Source organism: Mastigoproctus giganteus, chromosome 7, assembly GCF_048544385.1.
Source record: "Mastigoproctus giganteus isolate SK-2022 chromosome 7, ASM4854438v1, whole genome shotgun sequence".
NCBI classification, from domain to species: Eukaryota; Metazoa; Arthropoda; class Arachnida; order Uropygi; family Thelyphonidae; genus Mastigoproctus; species Mastigoproctus giganteus.
Genome location: NC_143581.1, coordinates 208,294,676 through 208,320,029, shown reverse-complemented (window position 1 = coordinate 208,320,029; position 25,354 = coordinate 208,294,676). Strand labels below are relative to the sequence as shown.

The window sequence follows — 25,354 nt, the reverse complement described above, 5'->3', positions numbered from 1 at the left end:
TGTTAACAAATTAGTCTATACATGGTTTAAATCAGGGAAAATTTCTGTTTCGACTCAGTGGCTTCTGCATGCCACGAGTTGCCAACTGCCTTAGTTTTATGACCTAGCTAAGATTCATAAGCCAGATGTTCCCCTCCAGCCCATAGCATCCTGCTGCAATGCACCTACATATGAGCTATATAAGTATACTGCAATACTCCTTATACCCCTTGTGGGAAATACTGCCCACACAGTCACTAACAGCGGCAAGTTCATTCACCTTATTAAAGAGCTCTCAATCTCTGACAGCGAGATCATGGCATCATTCGATGAAGTGTCCCTGTTTACATCGATTCCAGTCCGACATGCCATAAACTGTACCAAGAGGCTTCTGGAGAATGACTCATCTATGGAGCAGAACATCAATATCCACAGAAGACATCTCTACTGTCCTCAATCTATGCTTATCGGGCAGCATCATTACCTTCGGGGATTTCTTATATAAGCAGGTGCACAGTACTGCCACGGGCGCTACCTAGCTCCGTTGTGGCCAGCATCGCCATGGAGGAATTGGAAGAACAGTTATTCCTGGACCCATCTGTACCTATTACAACATGGTGTAGATACGTCGATGACATCTTCACTGTCATCCCATGTGGTTCTGACGCAACGTTACTGGAGTACCTCAATTAGTTGTCTGTGTTCATCCAGTTCACTTTAGACTTAGAAGTGGACGAGTCCCTTCCATTCTTAGATGTCCTGGTAAAACGTGTGGGCTCACACCTAGAAACCTTGGTATACTGTAAGCCACTGTGGTCCAGGCAGTTCAGGCCACACCGCTAGCCATCTCAACAGCACCGCCCGCATCTTATTCTCCAGTGCTTGGAGCCGTTCCAGCTCAGATGCAGCTAGGCGCACCGAGATTTCCAGAGTGAGAATGGACCTAGTCAACTGTGGCTATCCAATCCACATATTAGACAAGTGCTTACTGCAAGCACAAGAGCTCACAATCCACCCGAGACCATCATCAACGCACGAGAATATTCCTACTGCATACATCCCTACTATTCGGGCATGTCGGGCCAGTTTTCGAAAATGCTCCGGGAATACCGCATAAAATGCATACAACTACCCAGTAGGAGCTTGTGTTCTCTGGTTTCTAACATGAAGACTCTGCCACCCCTCTTTTGCGCAGTGGTGTGGCATACCATGTAACTTGCAAAGATTGTGGCAGCTGTTACATAGGAGAGAGCTCGGGATGCCTTCAAGACCGCCTTGCAGAGCACAACAGGTCAATTTGCCTTGGTGAGACTGACCAATCCGCAATCGCGGAACAATTCTGGTCCACCCACCATGACCTTAACCCCAAGCGCGATTATGAAGTGATTGACCAATCCAGACACTTTCTCCACCGCCTCTGGCTAGAGTCACTTAACATATTATGCAATTCAAGAACTATGAATCACTGCAAGGGCACGAGGCTACACCCTAACCTTGGGGGAAACTATCTTGAAACTGGATAAAAGCAAATTAACACACATCCATGCAAAAACAATGAGCAGCAATCTAGTAGTTGAATGTTTAATCTCGTGACCATGCACGTATCACTGCACGTACAACTCTGTATCTTTTAAATTTTGTCACTAAAATCTTATTAGAATTTGCTGATGAAGGGGCCCATTTAACCCTGAAAGCTTCAAGCCATTTGTTATTTAAAGTTTTTCACTGGATTATACAGTATTTATCTCTTTAATAAAATTAAGATTAACATAAAAATAACTGAAAGTAATAAAATAATACTTAATGCTGTAGGTCTTTTTTTTTTTTTTTTTTTTTTAAACTATATCTTGAAGGGGTTGGCAGCCAAAACTGAAGAAACCGATTTAAAATCTTAGGACCTACAGCATTAAGTATTATTTTATTACTTTGTTATTTTTATGTTAATCTTAATTTTATTATTTATTTTCAGGTAACCTGCTTTTGCTTTGCAGGCATTCTTAATTTATTCCATTGTAATTACACTTGATAGGTCAGCAACCCTACTCAATACACTTATCAAATACATTTGTCTATATTTCATTATGGTTGGTTGCTGGATATTTCTACTATAACTAGTAGTGTCCCTGATCCATAATCCGATTTAATAAATTAATAAATTTTTCATTCTTTTTTAGACATTCAGTTTTATCACTACATCCTATTATTTTTATTTATATTATATATATACACAGTCAGTCCTCGTATAACACGTGTTTACACTACACAAATTCGATCATACACGATTTATAAATAGGGGAACGATATCTTATATAACACGAACCAAATTCGCTTATGCACGATTCGCTTTTGTGTCTACAAGAAATGGCAATCGAATGCGGAATCACCCCAACTGAACGCAACAAGATAGGAATGAAGAGAAGATTCTGAAAATGTATTTATGTTTTTTATATCAGTGAAGGGGAAACACGTTTCACCATAATAACGTAAAAACCAATACAATTCCAGCTATCGGTATAATCGCAAATGCAATTAGATTGAGTTTACTACCAGTTTATAACAGATTCCACTAGCAGAAACGCAACTGGAAATTGTTTTTATTGTTTTATGGTAGTAACCCCTAGAAATGTGCTTTAGTAAAATGTGAGGTGTTAATAGTGTATCTCTGCCTTTACGGTGTTGTTTATTCAGCTGCTACAGCTTTGTTTATGTGTATCAAGAGTGCCTCCTTGTTTTGTAATTGTGCTTTATTCCCTAAATGAGTAAAATATTTAAAAGGTGTGAAAAGGAAGGGTCCTGGTGAAGACACTGCAGATTCAGAGAGAAAAAGAAAAGCAATATTGATAAACAGAGGCAGACCGGGTCAAAAATTCTTACCCGGGAAAATTTGTAGTGGCCTCATACTAGCATTTATGGCCAAAATTACACTGACCTCCGGCCCACCAGGGTTTCCCCGGTAAGGCTTATGGCCAGTCCGCCTCTGTCGAAAGAGAAAAAATATGAAATTGTGAAACACTGAGCGAAATGAAAGACCATATGATATTGCATGTGATACAGACCTAAATGAGGCAACGCTGAGAATTACAAAGAATGCAGAGAAAATAAAAACACCTATCATAGCAGGAACAACTCAAAGTGTAATTAAAATCCATTAGATTAAGAGACAAGAATTGGAAGAGATGGAACAGCTGTTATCTGTTTGGATAGAAAATCAAACAAAAAACAAGTTTGCTTACAATAAAAGCAAAAGCATTATCAATATTTTATTATGTAATAGTCGTATTAAAATACGTAAGTATTTTATTACGATTATTTATTGTGTTTAGTAATGTTTTGGTTACGAATATGTGTTCAATCTTGGGTGGTCGGCACCTAACCTTATTTTTCCCATTGCGCATGTTGTTTATATTGCATGATTTTGCATTGCACGAGGGTTTCTAGGAACACAACTATCGTGCTATACGAGGACTGAATGTGTGTATGTATATATATATATATATATATCCTGAAAATTAGTCTACAGAAGTGTAAAGTCTAATGTCAACAAATATCTTCTTTCGTCTTCTCAACCTCCAACCCATGCATGGTACTAAGTACTATAGGCTCTAATACCTCTCGTTTTGGAGTTTTCATAAAAAATAAAAAAATTATATATATATATATTCACAAGGGTGACTTCATAAATTTAAGAGTTCTAGGCAATACATGGGTCCTGAGATAAAATATCCATATTACAGGCTCCTCAACAGAGGGAAGGTAGGTGAAAATTTTCAATCAGATAATGATTTTCTAAACACTAAATTGAGTCCATTTTTTTTTATTTATAAATGAACTAAATTCTGTAGTACATATGGAACTTTAAAGAAACCATTTATATTGGCCAAATTGCAAAGATAATACAATAATAGTATTAGTAATGGCCACATGGTGCAAGGAAGCATGTGACTTATTATTATATTTAGCCATATGGGGGCGAAAGCCCAAGGCTTTTGCTGAGCCAGCTTAAACAAACAAAAAAAAAAAAAAAAAAGTTACCCTGAGAGAGAGAGAGAGAGAGAGAGAGAGAGAGAGAGAGAGAGAGAGAGAGAGAGAGAGAGAGAGAAAATGGGGGGGGGGGGAGATCACAAAGAAAGATTATATCCAGCTCAGAACCCTAGGTATGCCAAGCCCGCACACACCAGATGTGAGCCCCCGGGATGTTCAACACATGAAATCGCAAACTGCAACAACTAAATAAACTAGATGCAGGCATCCATTTTTAGCATTAAGCATTAGTTGATGCACGAAAGCAAGCTTATACAGCATACATATATATAAAACATATAAACAAAACCCTTCCAATTTCACCAATCCGGTGACTCCAAATGTTTGTCTAGTTCAGCCTTAAATTTATTTAAGCTATCAACTTCCACAAAACAGATGGAATTCTGTTCCAGCAATCAACTACCCACTGGCTAAAGGCAAACTCCCGCACATCTATTCTTCAATTGTCTTTGCTCAATTTGAATCTATGAACCCCCTCAGGTTCTTAATCTGAGTAAGCGCAAGTATCCCGTTAGCATTCAGCCTGCCCAAACCATTCAAGGCCTTATACACCTCAATCAGATCACCTCGCAGGTGTCTAGTCTCCAGATGCTGCAACTTGCAGCATCTGGAGCCCAACTTTTCCGGATCCTGGATTTCAAGAATACTTTTGATTCTGTTGCACATGGAAGACCGCTGTATAAATTGGAGCGGTATGGCATTAAGAGCAAGTTAGTGCAATGGATAAAGGGATGGTTGAGTGGGAGATGGCAGAGAGTGGTAATAAATGGACGCTGCTCTACATGGACTAACGTTATTAGCGGGATCCCCCAGGGTTTGGTGCTCGGCCCATTGTTGTTTTGTGTATTTGTCAATGATATTGATGAAGGTATATCAGGCTTAATGTCCAAGTTTGCAGATGATTAATGACAGGATGTAGAAAAGTTAGGCAGATGAGCTGAGAAGTGGCAACTGAAGTTTAACATTGACAAATGCAAAGTACTGCATATGGATAGCAGTAACCCAAGAGAAATGTACCAACTGTGTGGTACTACACTTAGGGAAGTGGAGAATGAAAGAGACCTGGGGGTAATTGTGCAGTCAGATGTGAAGTTCTCTGAGCAGTGCAGATGGGCTGCCAAAGCAGGTCATGCTGTTTTGTCAATGATATATAGGAATTTTGCTAGCAGAGACAAGGAGGTGATTATCCCTTTTTATAAGGCAATGGTCAGCTCATACCTCGAGTACTGCATACAGGTCTGGAGACCTCATTTTAGGAAGGACGTACAGTTGCTAGAACGAGTACAGAGAAGGGCAACAAAACTGGTGAAGGGAACAAAGGGGTGCTCTTATGAAGAAAGGCTTAAGTTCTGCAAATTGCAGCTTCTGGAAACTAGGCACCTGCAAGGCAATGTGATTTAGGTGTATCAGGCTTTGAATGGATTGAGCAGGCTCAATGCTGAGGGGGTTCTTCCTCTTGCTCAGATTAGAAACCTGAGGGGGCATAGGTTTAAAACTGTGGAAAGATAATTGTAGAACAGATGTGCAGAAGTTTGCTTTTAGCCAGCGTGTAGTTGATTGCCGGAACAAACTTCCATCTGTTGTTGTGGAAGCTGATAGCTTAAATAAATTAAAGGCAGAATTGACAACCATTTGGAATGGGAAGGGTTTTTTTTTTTTTTTTTTTGGCTGATGCTGTATGAGCTTACTTTCTTGCATCATGTGCATCTACTAATGCTAATTAATTGAAACACAATCTAGGCTGGGTATTATCATATGCACTGAGAAATCCTAGCACAACCACGTTGCAGACCTCTAAAATTTATGTGCCCTGCAAATTATCAGCTCTAGACAATACATTAACTTATATTGGAATAAATTCGAATTGGAATAGCTTCACCTACACCCAAAAATAATCTGTGAACATAAGATTTTGGGTAGCAATTTTTGTTTTTGGAACCAGACTGCATGAAGAAGACAGTAAAATTATGACAAGTGCAATGGTATCATGCTCAGAGAATCTGCCCTGTGGACAGGTGAAAAAAAAAGGATTCACTGGAATAATGACCTTCAATAGCATTAGTAGAGGCATTTGATGCAAGAAAGCAAGCTTATGCAGCATCAGCCAAAAACAAAAAAAAAAAAAAAAAACACTTCCACTTCACCCCTCTGTTCGTTCAAAATACCTGTCCAGCTGAGCCTTAAACTTATTTAGGCTATCAACTTCCACGACAAGGGATGGAAGTCTGTTCCACCAACCAACCACTCGCTGGCTAAAGGCAAATTTCCGCACGTCTATTCTACATCTGTGTTTCCTCAATTTGAATTTATGCCCTCTCAGGTGATTATTCTGAGCGAGAGGAAGAATCCCATCAGCATTGAGCATGCTCAAACCATTCAAGGCTTTATACACCTCTATCAGATCACCTCGCTGGTGCCTAGTCTCCAGACACTGTAATTTGCAAAACTTAAGCCTTTCTTCGTAAGAGCACCCCTTTGTTCCATTCACTAATCTTGTTGCCCTTCTCTGTACTCGTTCCAGCAGCTCTACATCCTTCTTGAAATGAGGCCTCCAGACCTGTATACAGTACTGTAGGTGTGGCCTGACCATTGCCTTATACAAGGGAATAATCACCTCCTTATCCCTGCTAGAAAAATTCCTATATATCATTGACAATACACCATGAGCTACTCTTGCAGCCCGTCTGCACTGCTCAGAGAACTTCATATCTGCCTGCACAACCACCCCCAGGTCCCTTTCATTCTCTACCACTGTCAGTGTAGTACCACACAGTTGATACGTTGCTCTGGGGTTGCTGTTTCCCATGTGTAGTACTTTACATTTGTCAATGTTAAACTTCATTTGCCACCTCTCAGCCCATCTGCTCAACCTTTCCAGATCCTGTTGCAGCAGCAGAGTGTTGCTTGACAACCTTGACAACCCTGCCTACCTTTGTATCATCTGCAAACTTCGACATTTAGCTTGATATACCCTCATCAATATCATTTATGAATACAGAAAACAATAATGGACCCAACACTGAGCCCTGAGGGACTCCACTAATAACATTAGTCCACGACGAGGAGTGTCCATTGATTTCCACTCTCTGTCTTCTCCCCCTCAGCCACCCCTTTATCCACAGCAGCAATTTGCCTCCAATGCCACACTGCTCCAATTTGTTCAGCAGTCTTCCATGTGCAACAGTATCAAAAGCCTTTCTAAGATCCAAGTATATAATATCAAAGTTATTCCCTGCATCCAGTTCCTTTGTGACTGCATCATAGTATCCAATCAAATTGGTCAGGCAAGACTTCCCCTTAACAAAACCATGCTGTGTCCGAGCTATAGCTGAAGTCTTGTCTAAATGATCCTGCAGTGCTTCTTTAACTAGTGCCTCCATTAATTTTCCTGGAACAGATGTTAAACTCACAGGTCTATAATTACTTGTGTCAGCCTTTGATCCTCCTTTGTGAATTGGGGTCACATTTGCACATCTCCAGTCTGTGGGTACCTCCCCTGAGTCCAAGGAAGCTCTTATAATTATGGCCAAGGGTTTGCTTACTTCCTTTGCTGCCTCCTTTAATATAACTGGATAGATCCCATCCACCCCGGGTGCCTTTCTTGTGTTTATCTTTAACAATTTCTCCTCCACTTTACTCTCAGTTATTACAAGATTCTCTAGCTTACTGCTAGAGTTGAATACACCTCTGGCTTTCCCCTCGCTAAATAACTCCTCATGTGTGAATGTCGATGCAAAATATTCATTTAGTTTGTTAGCTACCTGAGCAGGATCATCAACAGTTGACCCATCGATATCAAGTGGACCAATCTGATTCATCCCCTTCCTTCTAGAGTTTACATAAGTAAAGAACACTTTGCTGTTTTTCTTTGCATCCTTTGCCAAAGATTTCTCGCAATCTGCCTTCGCCTGCCTAACCTCCTTTGTAACTTGGTTACAGATCAACTTGTATCTATCATAGGCTTCTGTGTCATGTGTTAATTTGTATGTATCCCATGCATGTTTCTTCTCTGCCATATGCCTCATCAGTTCATCTGAGATCCATTTAGGCCTAAACCTTGAACAATATTTCTTAGTTGGTATGTAAAGCCTAGTAGCTTCCAAGATAAGTTCTTTGAATGCTTCCCATTTTGCATTTGCTGTTGGTAACATCATCAGTTGGTCCCACTGTATAGAATTTAAATACTGTCTCAGTCCATCGTAGTCGCCTTTACGAAAGCAATAACCCTTCCCTTTACCGTTAATGGTAGTTACCTCTTTGAGTAAATCCCACTTCAGCACACTGTGATCACTGCCACCTAGTGGTTCATTTATCTGCAGATTCTTAATGCATGAAGAATCACTGCTGATAATCAAATCAAGAGTATTCCTCCCTCTAGTTGCCTCCTGAACATGCTGATGTAGAAAACAATCATCCAATAAATCCACAAAAGCCTTGCTGGTGTGTGAGTGACCAGCCCCCAAATTCCAGTCAATATCTGGGAAATTAAAATCTCCCATTATAAGACTCTCTGATTTACTGGCCCACTCTATTTCCCTGTACAGTTTCTTATTATACTCATCAGAGTCATTAGGCCTATAGCACACTCCTACTCTCAATTTTGATCTCCCAATGCTTATGTCACACCAAACTGACTCAACACTGCACTTTCCAGCGATGTCCACAGGCTTCACTTCCTTGGATTTTATGTATTTCTTAACTAATAGCATAACCCCTCCTCCCTTCCTATCCAGTCTATCCTTTCTGTAGACGTTGTACTCCCCAAATTCCAGTTCTGCATTCCTTATATCTGTGTGACACCACGTCTCTGATATCCCAACAATATCTGCCTTTGATGTTTTGAGCAATACCTTCAAATTCATCAAATTTATTTACTAAACTCCTAGCATTGGTGTACACGCAAGTATACATGCACCTATTTCTATTCTTAGCTACCCTAACACAACCCATGTGTTTACTTGTACCGCAATGACTCCTGGCAGTCTCTGAAATATCCTGCATCTTGTTTTTCAGGCTTCTGCTCATTCCAATTGAAGCAGTGCAAGAATCTCTTTCACCTCTGCCAGTGGCTACTGTTAATCTATTCGTCTTTGTCTCCCCCCAAGCTAGCAGTTTTCCGACCCACCTAACACTGCCTCGATAGCATCAGCAAATATTCTCGCACCCTTTCTATTTAAGTGTATCTCATCCCTGTAGAAGCAATCTCTCCTGTTAACAAGTACAGTCCAGGCTGAAAAAAATTCTACCCCTTCAGCCTTGCACAATCTTTCCAGGGCCGAATTGATCGACAAGGCTCTCATCATATACTCCCTCCTATCGTGTCTGGGCAGAATTGCAGACACTTTCAAATTCAACCCTATTTCACGGCTTTTTTTCAACAGTGATCTGTACTTGTTAAGCAATTCTGCCGGTCTCCTACTCTTGATATCATTAGTGCCAACGTGTACAACTATATCACCTTTTGTGCCCTTAAAAGATGATATCTGCTCTACAACGTCATCAACCTTTGCCCCTGGTAGACATACCCTGGTCCTGTTCCACCTATCCTTTTTACAAAGCATGTTCCCCGTTTCCCTGATAATAGAGTCACCAACAACTACTAGTTCCTTTGGGACCAGCGCATTCTGCCTTGGGGGTTGCCGCTGTGTTGTGTGACGACCAAGTGCAAGCTCTGGCATTGATGTGGGCAGCTGAGAGCTTGATGGGCTGTTTTTAATCAGATAGAAGGACTGTAGTGAAACATTAACTCAAATATTTTGAAAAGGACTGCACTATCTCAACTGTGAAGAATTGTAAGTTTTCTGCTATTTATCTATAATTTATTTGTATGCCTTTATTTGCTATTTATCTGCAATATGCTGGTGGCAGTCTGATAGTTTTGATCTGCTTTTTAGTTGCAGTACCTTGCAAATGGAGTGATATTGTGACATCCACAATGTCATTCTTTTAAATAGTGATGTGATGGCCTTGATTTAGTCAATAAGATAATATCCCTGTAAGAAATCTCAGGGTTTGACTGTTTGGTTTGGAGGGAGTAATGTGATACTGATGGAATGGCCTACTCAGAGCAAATTTACAGAGGCTAACATCACTTGTCCAATTAAACACTTTTCTACTGCATTGTAGACAAAGGGAAACCCAATGCTATATTAAAATATCACCAATATTTTGGTAACATTAAAGTTAATTTCCTTGTCTTATCATATATAGTATTTTTTCCCCTTTTGAAATGAGCTTTTACTATTTATCTGTATTTACGATTTATTTGCAAACCCCTTTTACTCTTGTCTTGAAGTGCAAATACTTTTCTATTTGTTTCTGTATGTGCAAAATTAAAGGATTATATACTTACCGAGCAAATACCAGCAGCCCACATGACTTCCTCTGCTTCATAATAGCTAGAAATAGAGAGTCCAATGTTACATCTAAAGCATAAAAAATAATAATCATAAACCTCTAATTTAAAATGTCAATGAGCCATGGGGGGGGGGGATCTATTAGGTGATTATCATGGAGAGCAGCTATGGCTGAATCTGGACATTCAGTTCTCCAAATAGCACTAATGTAGTTCACTAAGTTGTCTTCAGTCTTTTCTTAGCTTCACCAGTATAAGGTTTGATCAAAAAGTTTGGTGAATGATCTTAATTCCTGAATGCACAGTAGTAGTTAAAAAAACTGTGACCGAGGCTTACAATGACATTTCTGAACATGCTCACACCAAGTTTTAACTTATTAGGCTAGTCTAGCGGGAAGCTGCTTTGAGTAAACATTTTTCTCATTTGTCGCATGTACTGAAAATGATGAAATCTGAATAATGTGCAAACATTAAATTTTGTTGTAAACTTCAAAAGTTAACAACAGACACACGAAATACTCAGAAATACTCACTGAAGTTTATGGGGTGGGGAGGAAGAGAGAGAGAGAGAGAGAGCCAGTTTAAGTTATTTCGTGGGGGAAAATTTTTTACTTAAAGATGAAGGTGCTATCTATCATCATCCTGAAACGATCAAAACATTGATGAAATCTGCACCATCATTTGATCAAAATGACAATTAATTATTCAAGAAATTGTTGAAATGTCTCCTTCATTTGGGCCTGTTCATGTTATTGGCTGAGTATTTGGGTATGATGCAAGTGAGTGCCATTTTTATTCCATGAATTCTTAATCAAGATCAAATACAGCATGGCAGCCTCATTTCATCTGAGTTCTTGGATCCTACATTTTTTTAAAAAAATTAAAACAGGTGGTGAACCTAGTATGTAGATACTAGTCAAAATTCCTGGTTTTCAAACAAGGTTCAATGCTCCTAATGGAAAACAATGTCATTTATTATTGGGAGCTCTGAACCTTGTTAGCCTTGGAAAATGTGTTCCAAAGACAAAAAATGCACAGGCAGTCAAAATTACATGGAAGTCATGTTGAATGCATTTTTTGACAATAAGGGGATAGTGTGGTAGAATTTTTTTTTCTTCTAGGTGGCACTGTTAACATACACTACCAAAAAGTTTTATATGGTTGAGAGGTGCAACTCACTATAAACAATCTGAAAAATGGTGAAATAGTTAACTTCTTCACCACGACAAAGCACTGTATCACACACTACTCTTCATCCAAAAATTTCTGACCAATAAAAACATTCCTTTCATGCTGTGTCCACCTTATTTGCTCAATTTGATACCACGTGTTTTGGCTATTCCCAAAATTAAAACAGAACACAAAAGGTAAAAGATTTGAGAAATTCAATCAAATATGATGGACCAGTTAAATGCATTTTAATAAAATAAGACATCCAAAAAGCAACAGGCACAACATACCAAGTGTGTGGTTGCTTATTATATTGAAGAATATTAACAACGTAAATATTTATCATTAAATAAAATTAATTTTTTGGAGCATTTTTAAATTCACCCAACTTTTTAATCAAAACTTAAAGCTGGTAAAACAGTTTGGGCAAACTTCATATACTGCTGCTTTTTGTTAAATTGGAATAGGAATCAGTCTTTTAGAATAGGCTGAATGCATCTTCCTTCCAGATAATTATATGCATCTGATACCATACTCAGCATGCAGCACTTGGGCAACAATCCTTGATAAAGAACATAAAAAGGGATGCTAGCTATACTAGCATTCATATAGGCAGTCCAACATTTGATCAAGGAAACCATACTACTCAACTCCATTCTGCAATGTCCTATCTCAATATCTACATTTTGTTATTGCATACCACTACAAAATGTGACCGGTCCATATTCATCAATGATCATATAATACTATCCTGTGTGATTAAGGTAACAAGAGGCATAACTGGCAAAACAGCACACACTATGGGCTTTCTGCAAAGAGAAGTAATTAGTACTGGGTCAGTCCCACACACCAGCACATCAAGAAATGGCAGAGCCTTGTTGGCATCTATGTCCAGCGTAAATTTTATAGAAGAAAATGGTATTTTTAAATAACCAAGAAGTCACTCTAAAAGCCCTGGGTCACAGGGTACATAAGTACACGTGCTTTTAGTGACCATGGTTCAAGCCCACACTACTACTAAATACAGTGCTGTTTCTTGTATTCTCTCTGTCTTGCAAACTCCTGTACTGACTGAGTGACCTTCATGGAGTATAAACATAAAATTTATTTAATGGACACCATAGGTGAGTGGTCAATCGTAACGGAGCATAAGCAACTGTGATAAAGCCTACGTGACTGCTAAATATCTTCTATCTTGTGAACTCCTCTGACTGTATGGTTGTTCCAGAGTATAAACAGAAAATTTATTTTAATATGAATACATCATTAGTGAAAGGCTTCCATAAAAGTATATCAAATAAAGGACTGTTTAATATATTTTTCTCAACATGGAGAGGTGCATACAACTAAATTCAATAACAATATCAGGTCTCAACAAGATCACAAATCCAGGGCACAAGTTTGCTTATACAAAGAGGAATCTTGTTATATGATCACTGATGAAAAGAGCTGATTAAAAAATCATTAATGTGTATTATAATATACACATGATTATAGTAATGTGCATGGAGAAAATATCCAGATAGCATATGTCAGAATGGAGCTGAGTATGTGTAAAAATAGTAGATTGCCACGAAATTCTCAGGGGGGGGGGTGGAGAGAAGTGGAACTAGAAATCACGTTTCATTCCCATCCAACAGGGGTATAGCTTGCATCTCTTTTTGAGTATATCACAGACTAGTGCCAGTGTGCTACAAAGAGCTGGGCAAACTTCATTTCCTTCCAAATGACATCATGTGTACAGTCTTTTGAAGGCCACATTATGTAAACATAAATACCTAAATTATAAATAAAATGCTAGCCATATACAGGATTTCTCACAAGTTTGGACCAATATTTAAAAAATACATATGATTCTTAAAATTAAACAAATTTATGTCATATGTCGGAAATAAATTTGTCTTAAGATATCTTCAAAAAACCAATCAGATTCTGTATGGATTCTGTTAATGGTATGCACCTCAAATAATAAATGAATTAAGAATTAAAAGAAATTGTATATTTTTTCACATGGTTCCAAACTTCAGAGACACCCTGAATATATAAAAAAAATAAAAAATCTACAGTCCTTAAAAAATGCATTAGTTTTAAACAGTTAAATAAATGAAGTAAACAAACAATTTTTTACCTTGCAGCAGAACCCAGGAGAAAAGATTCAAGGATAGTCTGAAATAAAGTAAAAATAAAAATATTTAGAGAGAAAACTGTATATAGCATAAATGTCTCTGTATATCATATAAGCTTTAAAAGTTAACATGATAAAAGGGAATACTGATTTAAAACACAAGATATTAATTCTGGGTTGAGGAAAACATTTCATTTTCTACCCACAGTGCAAAAGAACTAAATACAAAATATAAGCAACTATTTCAATCTGATTTTTTTTTACAGATAGCTTCTGTCAAAAAACAATAACAGGTAAAGCTATTGCTTTCATGGATGTTGGCAAACAACCACAAAAATTAGGATAAATAGTATTTTAACATAGTTGATATTTTGTTTTCAACTATAATGTTCTTTATTTTTACCAGCATAAATATTTTTAAAAATCTTCATAGTAATTGCATATATTCTGAGACAGCCATTTTTTATTTAGAGAGAAAGGCTACCATTTGTGGTACCATTCTGTGGACATCATACTTGCAAGTTATCTGATGAAAATCATATTCTTCCCTCCTCACCAGATTTTATATTCTTAAAATATTCTGATTTATCATTCATTCATTCATATATATATATTAAAAAAGTTTTCCTCCTAGTGATATTTATTCAAGCCAATCGGAGAAGAAGGCGAGGCAATTATGTCACTACAATGCAATTAATTATCGATAACTGCCTCTATAACATTCACCAACCTTGTGCACGTGCTTCCCTGTAACATTTGATGTTCCACTGTACCGTTTTTTTTATATTAATGAATAACTGTTGATGATCCTGCTCAGGTAGCTAACAAACTAAATGAATATTTTGCATATACACTCACACATGAGAATTATTCAGGGAGGGGAATGCCAGAGGTGTATTAAACTCTGGCAGTAAGCTGGATAATCTTGTAATAACTGAGAGTAAAGTAGAGGAGAAATTGTTGAAGATAAATATAAGAAAGGCACCTGGGGTGGATGGGATCTATCCAGTTATATTAAAGGAGGCAGAAAAGAAAGTAAGCAAATCCTTAGCCATAATTATGAGAGCTTCCTTGGACTCAAAAGAAAGAGGTACCCATGGACTGGAGATGGGCAAATGTAGCCCCAATTCAAGGTGGATCAAAGGCTGACACAAGTAATTACAGACCTGTTAGTTTAACTTCTGTTCCAGGGAGATTAATGGAGGCACTGGTTAAAGAAGCATTGCAGGATCATCTAGACATGACTTCAGTTATAGCTCGGACACAGCATGGGTTTGTTAATGGGAAGTCTCGTCTGACCAATCTGATTGGATACTACGATGTAGTCACAAAGGAACTGGATGCAAAAATTATTTCGATATCATATATTTGGATCTTAGAAAGGCTTTTGATACTGTTGCACATGGAAGACTGCTGCACAAATTGGAGCAGTGTGGCACTGGAGGCAAATTGCTGCTATGGATAAAGGGATGGTTGATTGGGAGAAGACGAGTGGTAATCAATGGACACTGCTCTTCATTGACTAATGTTACACTGGTTTACAGTGTATCTGGGGTTTGAGTAAAAGTATGTGGCAGTTATTTATGCATGTTTACTGATTACTAAACCGAAGTCAGTTTGTTTCTATCACGTAAAGATTTTTCACAATTCATAATAATAAAAAATATTACATAGGTATATAGTTTCTGCAATGGTTTACAAGTTTTATACCCTTATATTTATAATCAGTATCAAATATTTGCCTCAACTACAACAGATTGTGCATGTTTAACCAGTAACTACACACTGCAAGGTAGCCGACCTTGACCCAGGAAGGTAGACAGCTCCCCACCCCACTCTTCCAGCCCATCTGTGATTTCCAGAATTGTATTTTCCGAGTGGAGTTTGGGAGACTCCTGTGTGTAGTTACGGATTAAACTTGTCTGAGCATGCACTCACTTGTTTCTACAGTCCACTCAACCACAGAGCCTATATTTATATAAGTGGCACATCCCTTATGTGGTCACAGTACTCCTGTAAAAACCATCGTGAGCTCTCATTGTGTGTTAGTTTTCTTTTAATATGGCAACCAGAAAGTGTATAAACAGTCGCGACATTTTGTTACATATGTGGTTTTGTTCCTGTAAAGCAAAGGTGAAATATTACTGATTTTGTAAAAAAATCATATTATGCATACTTTGACGGTCAGGATAAATTGTGGGCACCGCATAAAGGGGGTGTGGGCACCGAACATCTTAGAAAATGGAGTCAAGGAAAAAAAGGTGTGCTTGCCATTTGCTATTCCTATGGTGTGGTGCGAGCCAGTAGGCCATGCAGAATGTTACTTTTGTGTATGTGACGTTAAAGGTTACAATTCAAAAAATAAAAAGGACATCAAATATCCAGATTTACCATCAGCCATAAGACCGGTTTCGCACAGACCTGATCAGCCTGTAAAACCTCCACCAGAAACTTGAGTCCACATCTTCTACTGAAGCAGAAGCTAAAGAGGTTAGTGAAGAGGAATGTTATCAACCAGAAAATATTTTAACGCCACAGCAATTCACACAAGTCGAACTGAACAATTCAGTAAGGGACTTGGGTCTTCCAAAGTATGCTGCTGAAATTCTGGGATCCAGATTTCAAGTGAAGAACTTACTTGCTCCAGGTACATCATTTTCCTGGTACAGAAATCGTGAAAGGGAGTTTATACAGTATTTTTCACAAGGTCCTCTCGTATATTGCTGGTTAAATAAGTGCCTTAAGAGCTCCATCATATGTTCCTAGTGAATGGAGACTATTTATACACTCTTCTAAGACTAGTTTAAAAGGTATTCTCTTGTATAATGGAGATAAGTACACATCTGTGCCAGTTGCTCATTCAGTCTACTTAAAAGAAACTTATGACAACCTAAAGTTGCCTGTGGAGAAAATTAAATATCAAGATCACGAATGGCAACTATGTGGAGAGTTAAAAAGTGTTATGTATATTGTTGGGGCAACAGGGTGGGTACACTAAAATGCCATGCTTTATTTGTGAATGGGATAGCAGAGCTAAAGCGTTGCACTGGACAAAGAAGCAATGGCCTCGGAGACACAATCTTACACTGGGGTCAAAAAAATATTGTGCACAAAAGTTTGGTGAAGCCAGATAAAATACTTTTACCTCCCCTGCATATCAAGTTAGGCATAATGAAGCAATTTGTTAAAGCATTGAATAAGGATGGCAACTGCTTTAAGTACCTTTGCAGTAAATTCCCGGTTTATCTGATGCAAAACTTAAGGAAGATATCTTTATTGGTCCTCAAATTAGAAAATTGGTTTTAGATGGTCAGTTTGAAACTACTATGACTGACGTTGAAAGGGAAGCCTGGATTGCTTTTAAAAGTGTAACGGAAAACTTAATAGGAAATCATAAATCACAGGATTATGAGAAAATTGTAGAAAATATACTCGAAAAGCTTTGCAAATTAGGTTGCAATATGAACATCAAAATTCACTTTTTGCATTCCCATCTTGATTTTTCCCCAAAAAATCTTGCACAGATGAGCAAAGAACAAGGGAAGAGATTCCAGCAGGACATAAAGGAAATGGAGCAGAGGTACCAGGGAAGGTGGAATACAAGCATGATGGCCGACTACTGCTGGTGTTTAAAAAGAGAGAAACCTGGTACTGTACATAAAAGAAAAACAATTAAACGTTCTTTTCAAACAAAGAGACAAAGATCTCATTAATGAAAGTTTCAGAAGTTTCATTAATACTCGTTACTATTTACGTATTTTTTGATATACGAAAATGTAATCCTATCAATTTGTTATTACTAAATACAATAAAGTTATATACTTTTATAAAGGGATGGTTGGGTGGGAGAAGACAGAGTGGTAATCAACGGACACTGCTTTTAGTGGACTAATGTTATTAGTGGAGTCCCCTGTTGTTTTCTGTATTTATTAATGATATTGATGATGGTATATCAGGCTTAACGTCTAAGTTGGCAGAAGATACGAAGTCGGCAGCATTGTTAATGGCACTAATGACAGTACGCTGCTGCAATAGGATCTAGGAAGGTTGAGCAGATGGGCTGAGAGGTGGAAACTGAAGTTTAACATTGACAAATGTAAAGTACTGCATATGGGAAGCAGTAACCCCAGAGTAATGTATCAACTGTGTGGTACTACACTTAAGGTGGTAGAGAATGAAAAGGACCTGGGGGTAACTGTGCAGGCAGAAATGAAGTTTTCTGAGCAGTGCAGACGATCTGCAAGAGTAGCTCATGATGTCTTGTCAATTATATACAGGAATTTTTCTAGCAGGGATAAGGAGGTGATTATCCCCATATATAAGGCAATGGTCAGGCCACACCTTGAGTACTGTATACAGGTCCGGAGGCCTCATTTTTGGAAGGATGCAGAGCTGCTGGAGCAAGTGCAGAGAAGGGAAACAAGATTAGTGAATGGAACAAAGGGTTGCTCTTACGAAGAAAGGCTTAAGTTTTGCAAATTACAGCGTCTGGAGACTAGGCACCTGCGAGGTGATCTGATTGACGTGTATAAAGCCTTGAATGGTTTGAGCATGCTCAATGCTGATGGGATTCTTCCTTTTTCTCAGAATAATTGCCTGAGAGGGCATAAATTCAAATTGAGGAAAGACAGTTAATGCTAATATTGTATACAGCATTTGTAAATATTTTAGTCCTGCTCTTTCGGATGCAACAATACTCATGTATTATGGAACCCGAAGCAAAATGCCTTTTCCTAAGTGGCCTATGTAAATGCAGGTAAATAATTACATAGTGATATTTATTCGATCTTGTGAATGCTGAACACTACAAATGCACAGGTAAATAATTATATAGGTCCTTTCCCGATTAGATATTGATCAGTGTGTATTGACAGGTGTGTCTTTTACGTAGGAAAGATTTCTTACTCCGTATACCTCTACATTTTACGTAGAAAAGCTTGTGCAGGGTGGGACGAACCTCTCCCCTCAGTATATATATTAAAAAAAAAAAAAAGCAGTGGAAAATGTGTGAAGTGAAACGAGCTCTCTTTTTGACGGTATTACGGTATAGCATTGAGTGTCTTGTTGCTTCAGTGGGCTAGCATTTCAGTTGGTCTGTGTTTGTCTGGTGTGGTAATTTGCATTCAGTTCAGAATGCAGTATTGTTTCATGGCTGTTGTATCCAGAGCCACTGTGATGAGATTGGATGCAATGGTAGTCTATACTCTTTTGTTCCTTGTTTTGTTTGTCTTATATCTATTTTTCTTTTGTGGTCGATTTACTTGTGCCATTTTAGTTTCACACCTTTTTTGGTCTTGATGTGATCAGGTGGCACTGGTCTAAATTTATTATTTTATTGGCTTTTAAACTTTGACTATATCTGCTTCATACTTAACATTAAAAAAAAAAAAAAAAAATTTAAACATAACCACTATCATGGTCATTTTATTCTTTTTGTTTCTGTCTTTTCTTCTTTCTCCTTAACATTATTTTTACAGTTTTATTTATATATATAAAAAAACCACTTGGCTATAGAGGCCGTTTTATATATATATAAATAAAATATATAAATAAAAGTTTTTTGTGTGAAGATTTATTCAAAATACATTTACTACATTCATTATTCATGCAGATCAGGAGGCGGCAACCTCTGTTCAACTGCATTACACATATACACTCAGTGATCACTGAATTACAACCACTTAACTAACACCATGTTGGGCTACCGTTTGCATGGACAACAGCTGCTGTACTCTTAGGCACTAATTTGATAAGTTTCTAAAGGCATCCATAAGGATCTGCAGCCATGCAGCTTGCAAGGCTTTCCACAGTGTTTGAATAGAAGGTGGCTGCATGTCCATATAGTAGCAGTAGTAATGGAGGCATGTGATGCAAGAAAACAAGCGTATGAGCTTATGTAGCATCAGCCAAAAAAAAAATTCACACATCCATTCCCTCTTAAAGTTTGTCCAGTTCCTTCTTGAATTTTATTTAAGCTATCAACTTCCACGACAGATGGAAGTTTGTTCCAGCAATTAACAATCTGCTGGCTAAAGGCAAATTTCCACACATCTATCCTACAACTGTCTTTCCTCAATTTGAATTTATGCCCCCTCAGGTTTGTAATCTAAGCAAGCAGAAGAATCCCATCAGAATTCAGTGTGCTCAACCCATTCAAGGCCTTATACACCTCAATCAAATCACCTCACAGGTGCATAGTCTCCAGAACTTAAGCCTTTCTTGGTAAGAGGACCCCTTCGTTCCCCTCACTAATCTTTACTTTTATAGCCCATGGATAATATTCCTCTTATTTTCGCTTATTAGAACTGCCGTTTAATAGAATTAAAATTAAATGCTTCAGTTCCTACAAGTGTTAAATTGAATTGAGGTCAGGCAAATTTGGAGCCCAACCAAGATGGGTGATATCCTCAATGTGCTCCTTGAACCACTTGTGCAGTGCAGGCTTGATGACATGCCACATTACTGTCTTGGAAGATCCCATTTCTGCCCAGGAAAAAACACAACATGGCAGAGTGTGCATGGTCTCCTACGAGCTACTGTTAGACCTTACCAGTGAAGCGTTGGTCCTAGTTCTTGCCAGCAAAATATGCCCCATATTAAGCAACCACCACCACTTGCCTGGATGGTGGGCACCATTCGTGACATGTTCATGGACTCATCTGATCAGCACTCTCATTTCCAGTCCTCCAGTGTCCAACCAGCATATTGTTGACAACACAGCATTTTCTGCTGATGATGATCAGCAGTGATCACAGAGTGTCTCTTGGGTTGTCTGTTGTGGAAACCCTATATATGTCTGAGTGTGTGTGGCAACATCATCATTTGGGATATTTTTCTTGCATTTCTCCATATTGTATTGTGATGCCAACTGTCAGCCCGTAAAATGTGCTTCATCCTTCACTTGCCATGAACATCCACCTTATGTAATCCTTTACAGTTGTCAGCAAGGAGTAGTTTGCCCTATTCGACACCATTCTTTGTACACCTTAACCACAGTGGGATGTGAGCAACCAACAAGGTGTGGTGTTTCTGATATGGAAGCACTTTACACACACGCTTACACAACAATGCCCTTTTTACACTCCTCAATATCTTTACTATGTACCATAACTGCTATTTTATCACTTTGATTTGCACGAGAAGATGCAAATTATGACCACTCGAGTGTATGAGGCTGTTTGGCTTTTTATACTGTGAGCTATGTGGCACAGTCCAATTACAGATGGGGTTGTCACAATTCAGCAATCAGAGTGCACATATAATATTAATTCTAAGGTGTATACACTAATAATTAAATAACAAATTGATGATATAATGTAGAATTTATGCCACTGCTGTACAATTTTACATTACCTGCTTGTGTGTAAATTCATATGTATGTTTAGTTTAATGGAAAATTATGATGGCATAAATATTTTTCAATACAGTCGAACCCCACTTTGACTGGTTTACTACTGTACAATCAAATCACTTTACGATGGACTCTCCATAATAAAATACCATTCACTACACAATGTAGTAAGTGCCAGTCATTATGATCTCGTTTGCAAATTGAATTTTAATTCTATTAAACGGCAGTTCTAATAAGCAAAAATAACAGGAATATTAACCATAGGCTATAAAAGTAAAAATTTAACTTTATTATCTTACCAATTAACAAAATTAAATTATGCGAAAATCGGAATAATATTTTCCACAGGTTAGCAAAATAAAAATAAATTCATGCTTATGTACATAGCTTAATTAATACTATAATCTAATTGATATTTCTGTTCACTGACTTTTTTTGTTGTAAATTTTTTTTTTTTTTTTTTTTTTGGTAGTTGTTGGCGCATAGGCTTCTGTGGCCATAATGCAACTCCCAAGGTTTTTGCAGTACTTTGATCCAAGCCCGAGGCGGGAATCGAACCCGCGACCTTTGGGTTGCCAGGCAAGCACTTTACCCACCAGGCTAGCCCGGTCGGCCTGTAAAATTTAAAACAGTAAAAAAGACAAGCAATCAATAACAAAGAACATGACACATACAAATTGCAACTAACACAATGCGCACAAGCGAGATACAGAATAACAAGTTTACGAAGCTTAAAAAGTAGGAATGAAGATTTAAAGGAAGGGGAAATTTCACCATAATAACGTAAAAACCCACATAATTCCAGCTATCAGTATTATCGCAAATGCAATAAGATCAAGTTTACTACCTGTTTATAATAGATTGCACTTACAGAAAAGCACAATAAACTGCAAATTGTTTTTATTGTTTTATGGTAATGACCTCCAGAAATGTGCTTTAGAAAAATATCACAAAGACATTCAAAACTGATTCTTATAACTGAACATATGATAATGATAAAAGTGCAGTGCATTTTAATGATCTGAATTGGTTTTTTGAAATTTGATTCTACTAATCAGTGATCATGTTAACCGGCACCAACTTATTCACTGTATGGTGGGCTTAAGATTGTCTGGTCCAGTCGGAGACAATCTTCACTTCCTCTCAGCCAATAGCAGTGTTTTTAAATGTGTTGGCATCTGTTTTTGCATCCTTTAATACAATTTTTTCTGTTGTGCTTTAATCAGTATATTAGTTTTAATCAATATGTACAATTTCCATTATAAAAATTGCCTTTTAGAGAGATAAATAGCTTAGTTATATAGCGAAAATTAACTTCCGAGGCTTGGAACGAATTACCAAAAAACTATGTGTTAATGGGTTCACAATTACGATGGTGTTTCTGGAATGGATTAATATTGTAAAGCGGGGGATCCACTATATGTCCTAATATTAATCTGTCAGAGAAATATTTTAAGAAAATTTGTAAACTTTAAGCAAATATTTGTACAAATAATGATAAATGGCCAGTGGCCACATTAAAAGCTTTTTATTACCTATGAACAAGTTTTATTTTAACCAGCGAGTTGTTAATTACTGGAATATAACTCTGTGGATAGCCGAGGTTGACAGCTTGGAGTAATATCAGTTGGAGGGTGTTAATAACCTTCATGTGGCTGCTAGTGGATAATTAAGTATTTACAAACAGCCAGCTAGTGCAAAAGTAAAGTAACGTGGTTACAACCAATGAAGTAGATATTCAAAATGACCAAATAACATTATATCACTATTATTCTTGTGTGCAATATCCTTGCTTTTGTACTTAATGTGCATTGGTGGATTTTAACTTGGAGACATTGGACATTAGAGATTTGGTACTTGCTACCAAAATAGTGTCCTATCAGAATAAAATGAACACCAGTTTTCTGTTCATATACAAGATTTATAAATGGCAATATCTTCTTAAACTAAATGGTCCTTGGGTGACTAACTGGTTATGTCTTCCATAAATGCATGAAGCATGAAGATGGAAAATTTCATGTATAAATATATAATATGATCTGAATATCAACCAAAAAATAAATCAAAAGCAAATTCTTTGTGCTCAAAGTTACAATTATAACATGGGTACTCACTGCATTATATCCCTCACTACACTGTTCATAAGTTGTAAAATGCAGAAAAATATATAAATGGTATGTATTAGTTATCTAAGAAGATGAAGATTTCCATTTTTAACTGGGGTTAATGCCTGAGAATTAATTCCATATAAGGATATTTCAAGCTAAGGCACAAATGACAGTCAAGCATCACAATCATTCGTAGATACAATAAACGGGGATAAAATAACCACTGTAATACAGAAATTTCTTAAAGTGATACTTACGAATGCAAAGAGACAAATAAAGTTTATTGGGAAAGACCTCCTGACATTCTCGCAGCAAGCAAGGACAATCATAAAAACAAACACCAGAACACTAAAAGTAACAATGAGAGTAAAAGAATTTTGTCACATTAATTTATAAAAGAAAACATAGCAAGTAACATGAAATGAGTTATATAAAGTTAGTAAACATTCCACCATGCATCATCTTTCAAAATAATATTTTGAAAGACAATAGAAACAATTCACCACATAAAGCAAAAATATTTGTACATATATTCATAAAAATTTCCTTCGTACATATCAGTATCCAGTATTTATTTTATGATTTTATTTACTTATTTTTTTCCACATTTCTGCAAATGTCTCATTAAGTTAGAGTTTTTTAATTAAAGAAAAAAAAAAACTCCCCTGATGACCTAACACCAAAAGAAGAATTAATTCTTTCTCAGATTTTAGTACGCACATCTCACAATACAAAAGGTGAATCAAATCAATTTTAAATGACTTATCATCCAAATGCATTAAAGCCAGTGGAAATATGTGTCAAAATTTGTGCTATCAGTCCTCCACGACTATCATCTTTTCCATTTGCTATTTCTCCCCATTCTATCCTATTTTCTGTTAGGTTTTTAGCACTAGCCAAAGTAAGCAGTCTTTTCTCTTATGTCAGTTTCATCACATCATTAATCCACTTTCTTCTTGATCTGTCTATAGGCCTATTACCATTCATTGTTGCCTGTCATCTTTTCTACATATTCATACCAAATTAAGTTTGCTTTGCTTACCGTTGATTGAATACTTTTTACCAAGTTTTTTTTTTTCTTATTTCCTCATTTCTAATATGGCCTTCCTATTGCTTCCAACTGTTAGTTCTGGGATCACATCAATTCATTGCAAGACAATTTGATGAATGACTTTTCAATGCATGTGAAAATTTGGTAAAAGACAGTTGGTGGCTATGACAATTCAGTGTATAGCAAAGCAAGACAGAAAATGCAAACTTTTATTAATGTGCTGTAAATGGGGAATTTAGTGATCATGATACTGTTCTTGATATTTAATATTTTTGATGGGAGTATACTATCCACTTTCATTTTTTAATGCACATCCTATTTTTTTTTAGGAGATCCTATTAAAAAAAGCCATGGAAGGTTAAAGATTGGGATAAAAGAGAACTCATTCACATTTTACTTTCTGTAAGTTGCATTTTTTTTAGGAAATACACATGGAGGGGTTATTCTAGAGGCCAGAAGTAGAGATCATTAATGGATATGCTGGCTGGGTAATGCACATTCATTTTGCAACCTACGCTATAGATTTTATTGAAAGAAGTCAGCAGTACCATGGATCGGTTAAGCTTCTCTGGAGATTGTGTAGGGTTCAGAATTGGAGTTCAAGTCCCTCAAAGAAAAGTGTTGTGGCCCAGTGGGGTGTTTTACCAGGGCCTATGGGTTCTCAATGCTCCTGAATAAGAGATGTTACGCCAAAAGACAGTCAGTTAGCATGGAGAATGGTAGTTAAAAGAGCGTTTATTTTTGCACCAAACAACTAAGGCCATGAAGCATCTGTATATAATGACCATGAAGTGCATATACTGTATTGTCTGTTTGCTTCATAAAAATACCCAAGCTACCAGGTGGGGGAGGGAACTAAACACCCACCCACCCGTAAAAATTCCTCCTTTGTGATGGAATTCTAACCACCTCATTTTTCACACAGCATGAATCCTAACCAAAATGCTAACCCAAAAGGCTGTTAAGTATAGAGATGACATAAAAGAAATACACCAAATTGTCATATTTTCAATTGTTGCAAATACCACCTGAAATGTTAATATGGAGACTTAAGATGTAAAGAAATACACTGAATTGTTATACTCTAAATTGTCTCAAATACACCAAATTGTTGCATACAGCAAAATGCCATTCACAAATTGTTGCATACAGCAAAATGCCATTCACAAATTGT

At 37.3% G+C, this 25,354-nt stretch overlaps 1 protein-coding gene across 2 annotated transcripts in view; it reads right to left on the bottom strand.

The window, feature by feature from the left end:
- LOC150083628 (protein lifeguard 1-like) overlaps positions 1-25,354 on the bottom strand; it is a 144,950-nt gene that overhangs the window by 52,791 nt on the left and 66,805 nt on the right. For both annotated transcript variants that reach the window (XM_090377398.1, XM_090377397.1), the window contains exons 5-7: positions 23,387-23,477; positions 13,674-13,711; positions 10,373-10,418 (exon numbers count right to left, since the gene is read on the bottom strand). In XM_090377398.1, coding sequence (XP_090233524.1) covers positions 10,373-10,418; positions 13,674-13,711; positions 23,387-23,477 — 175 coding nt within the window. The remainder of the gene's footprint in view (positions 1-10,372; positions 10,419-13,673; positions 13,712-23,386; positions 23,478-25,354) is intronic.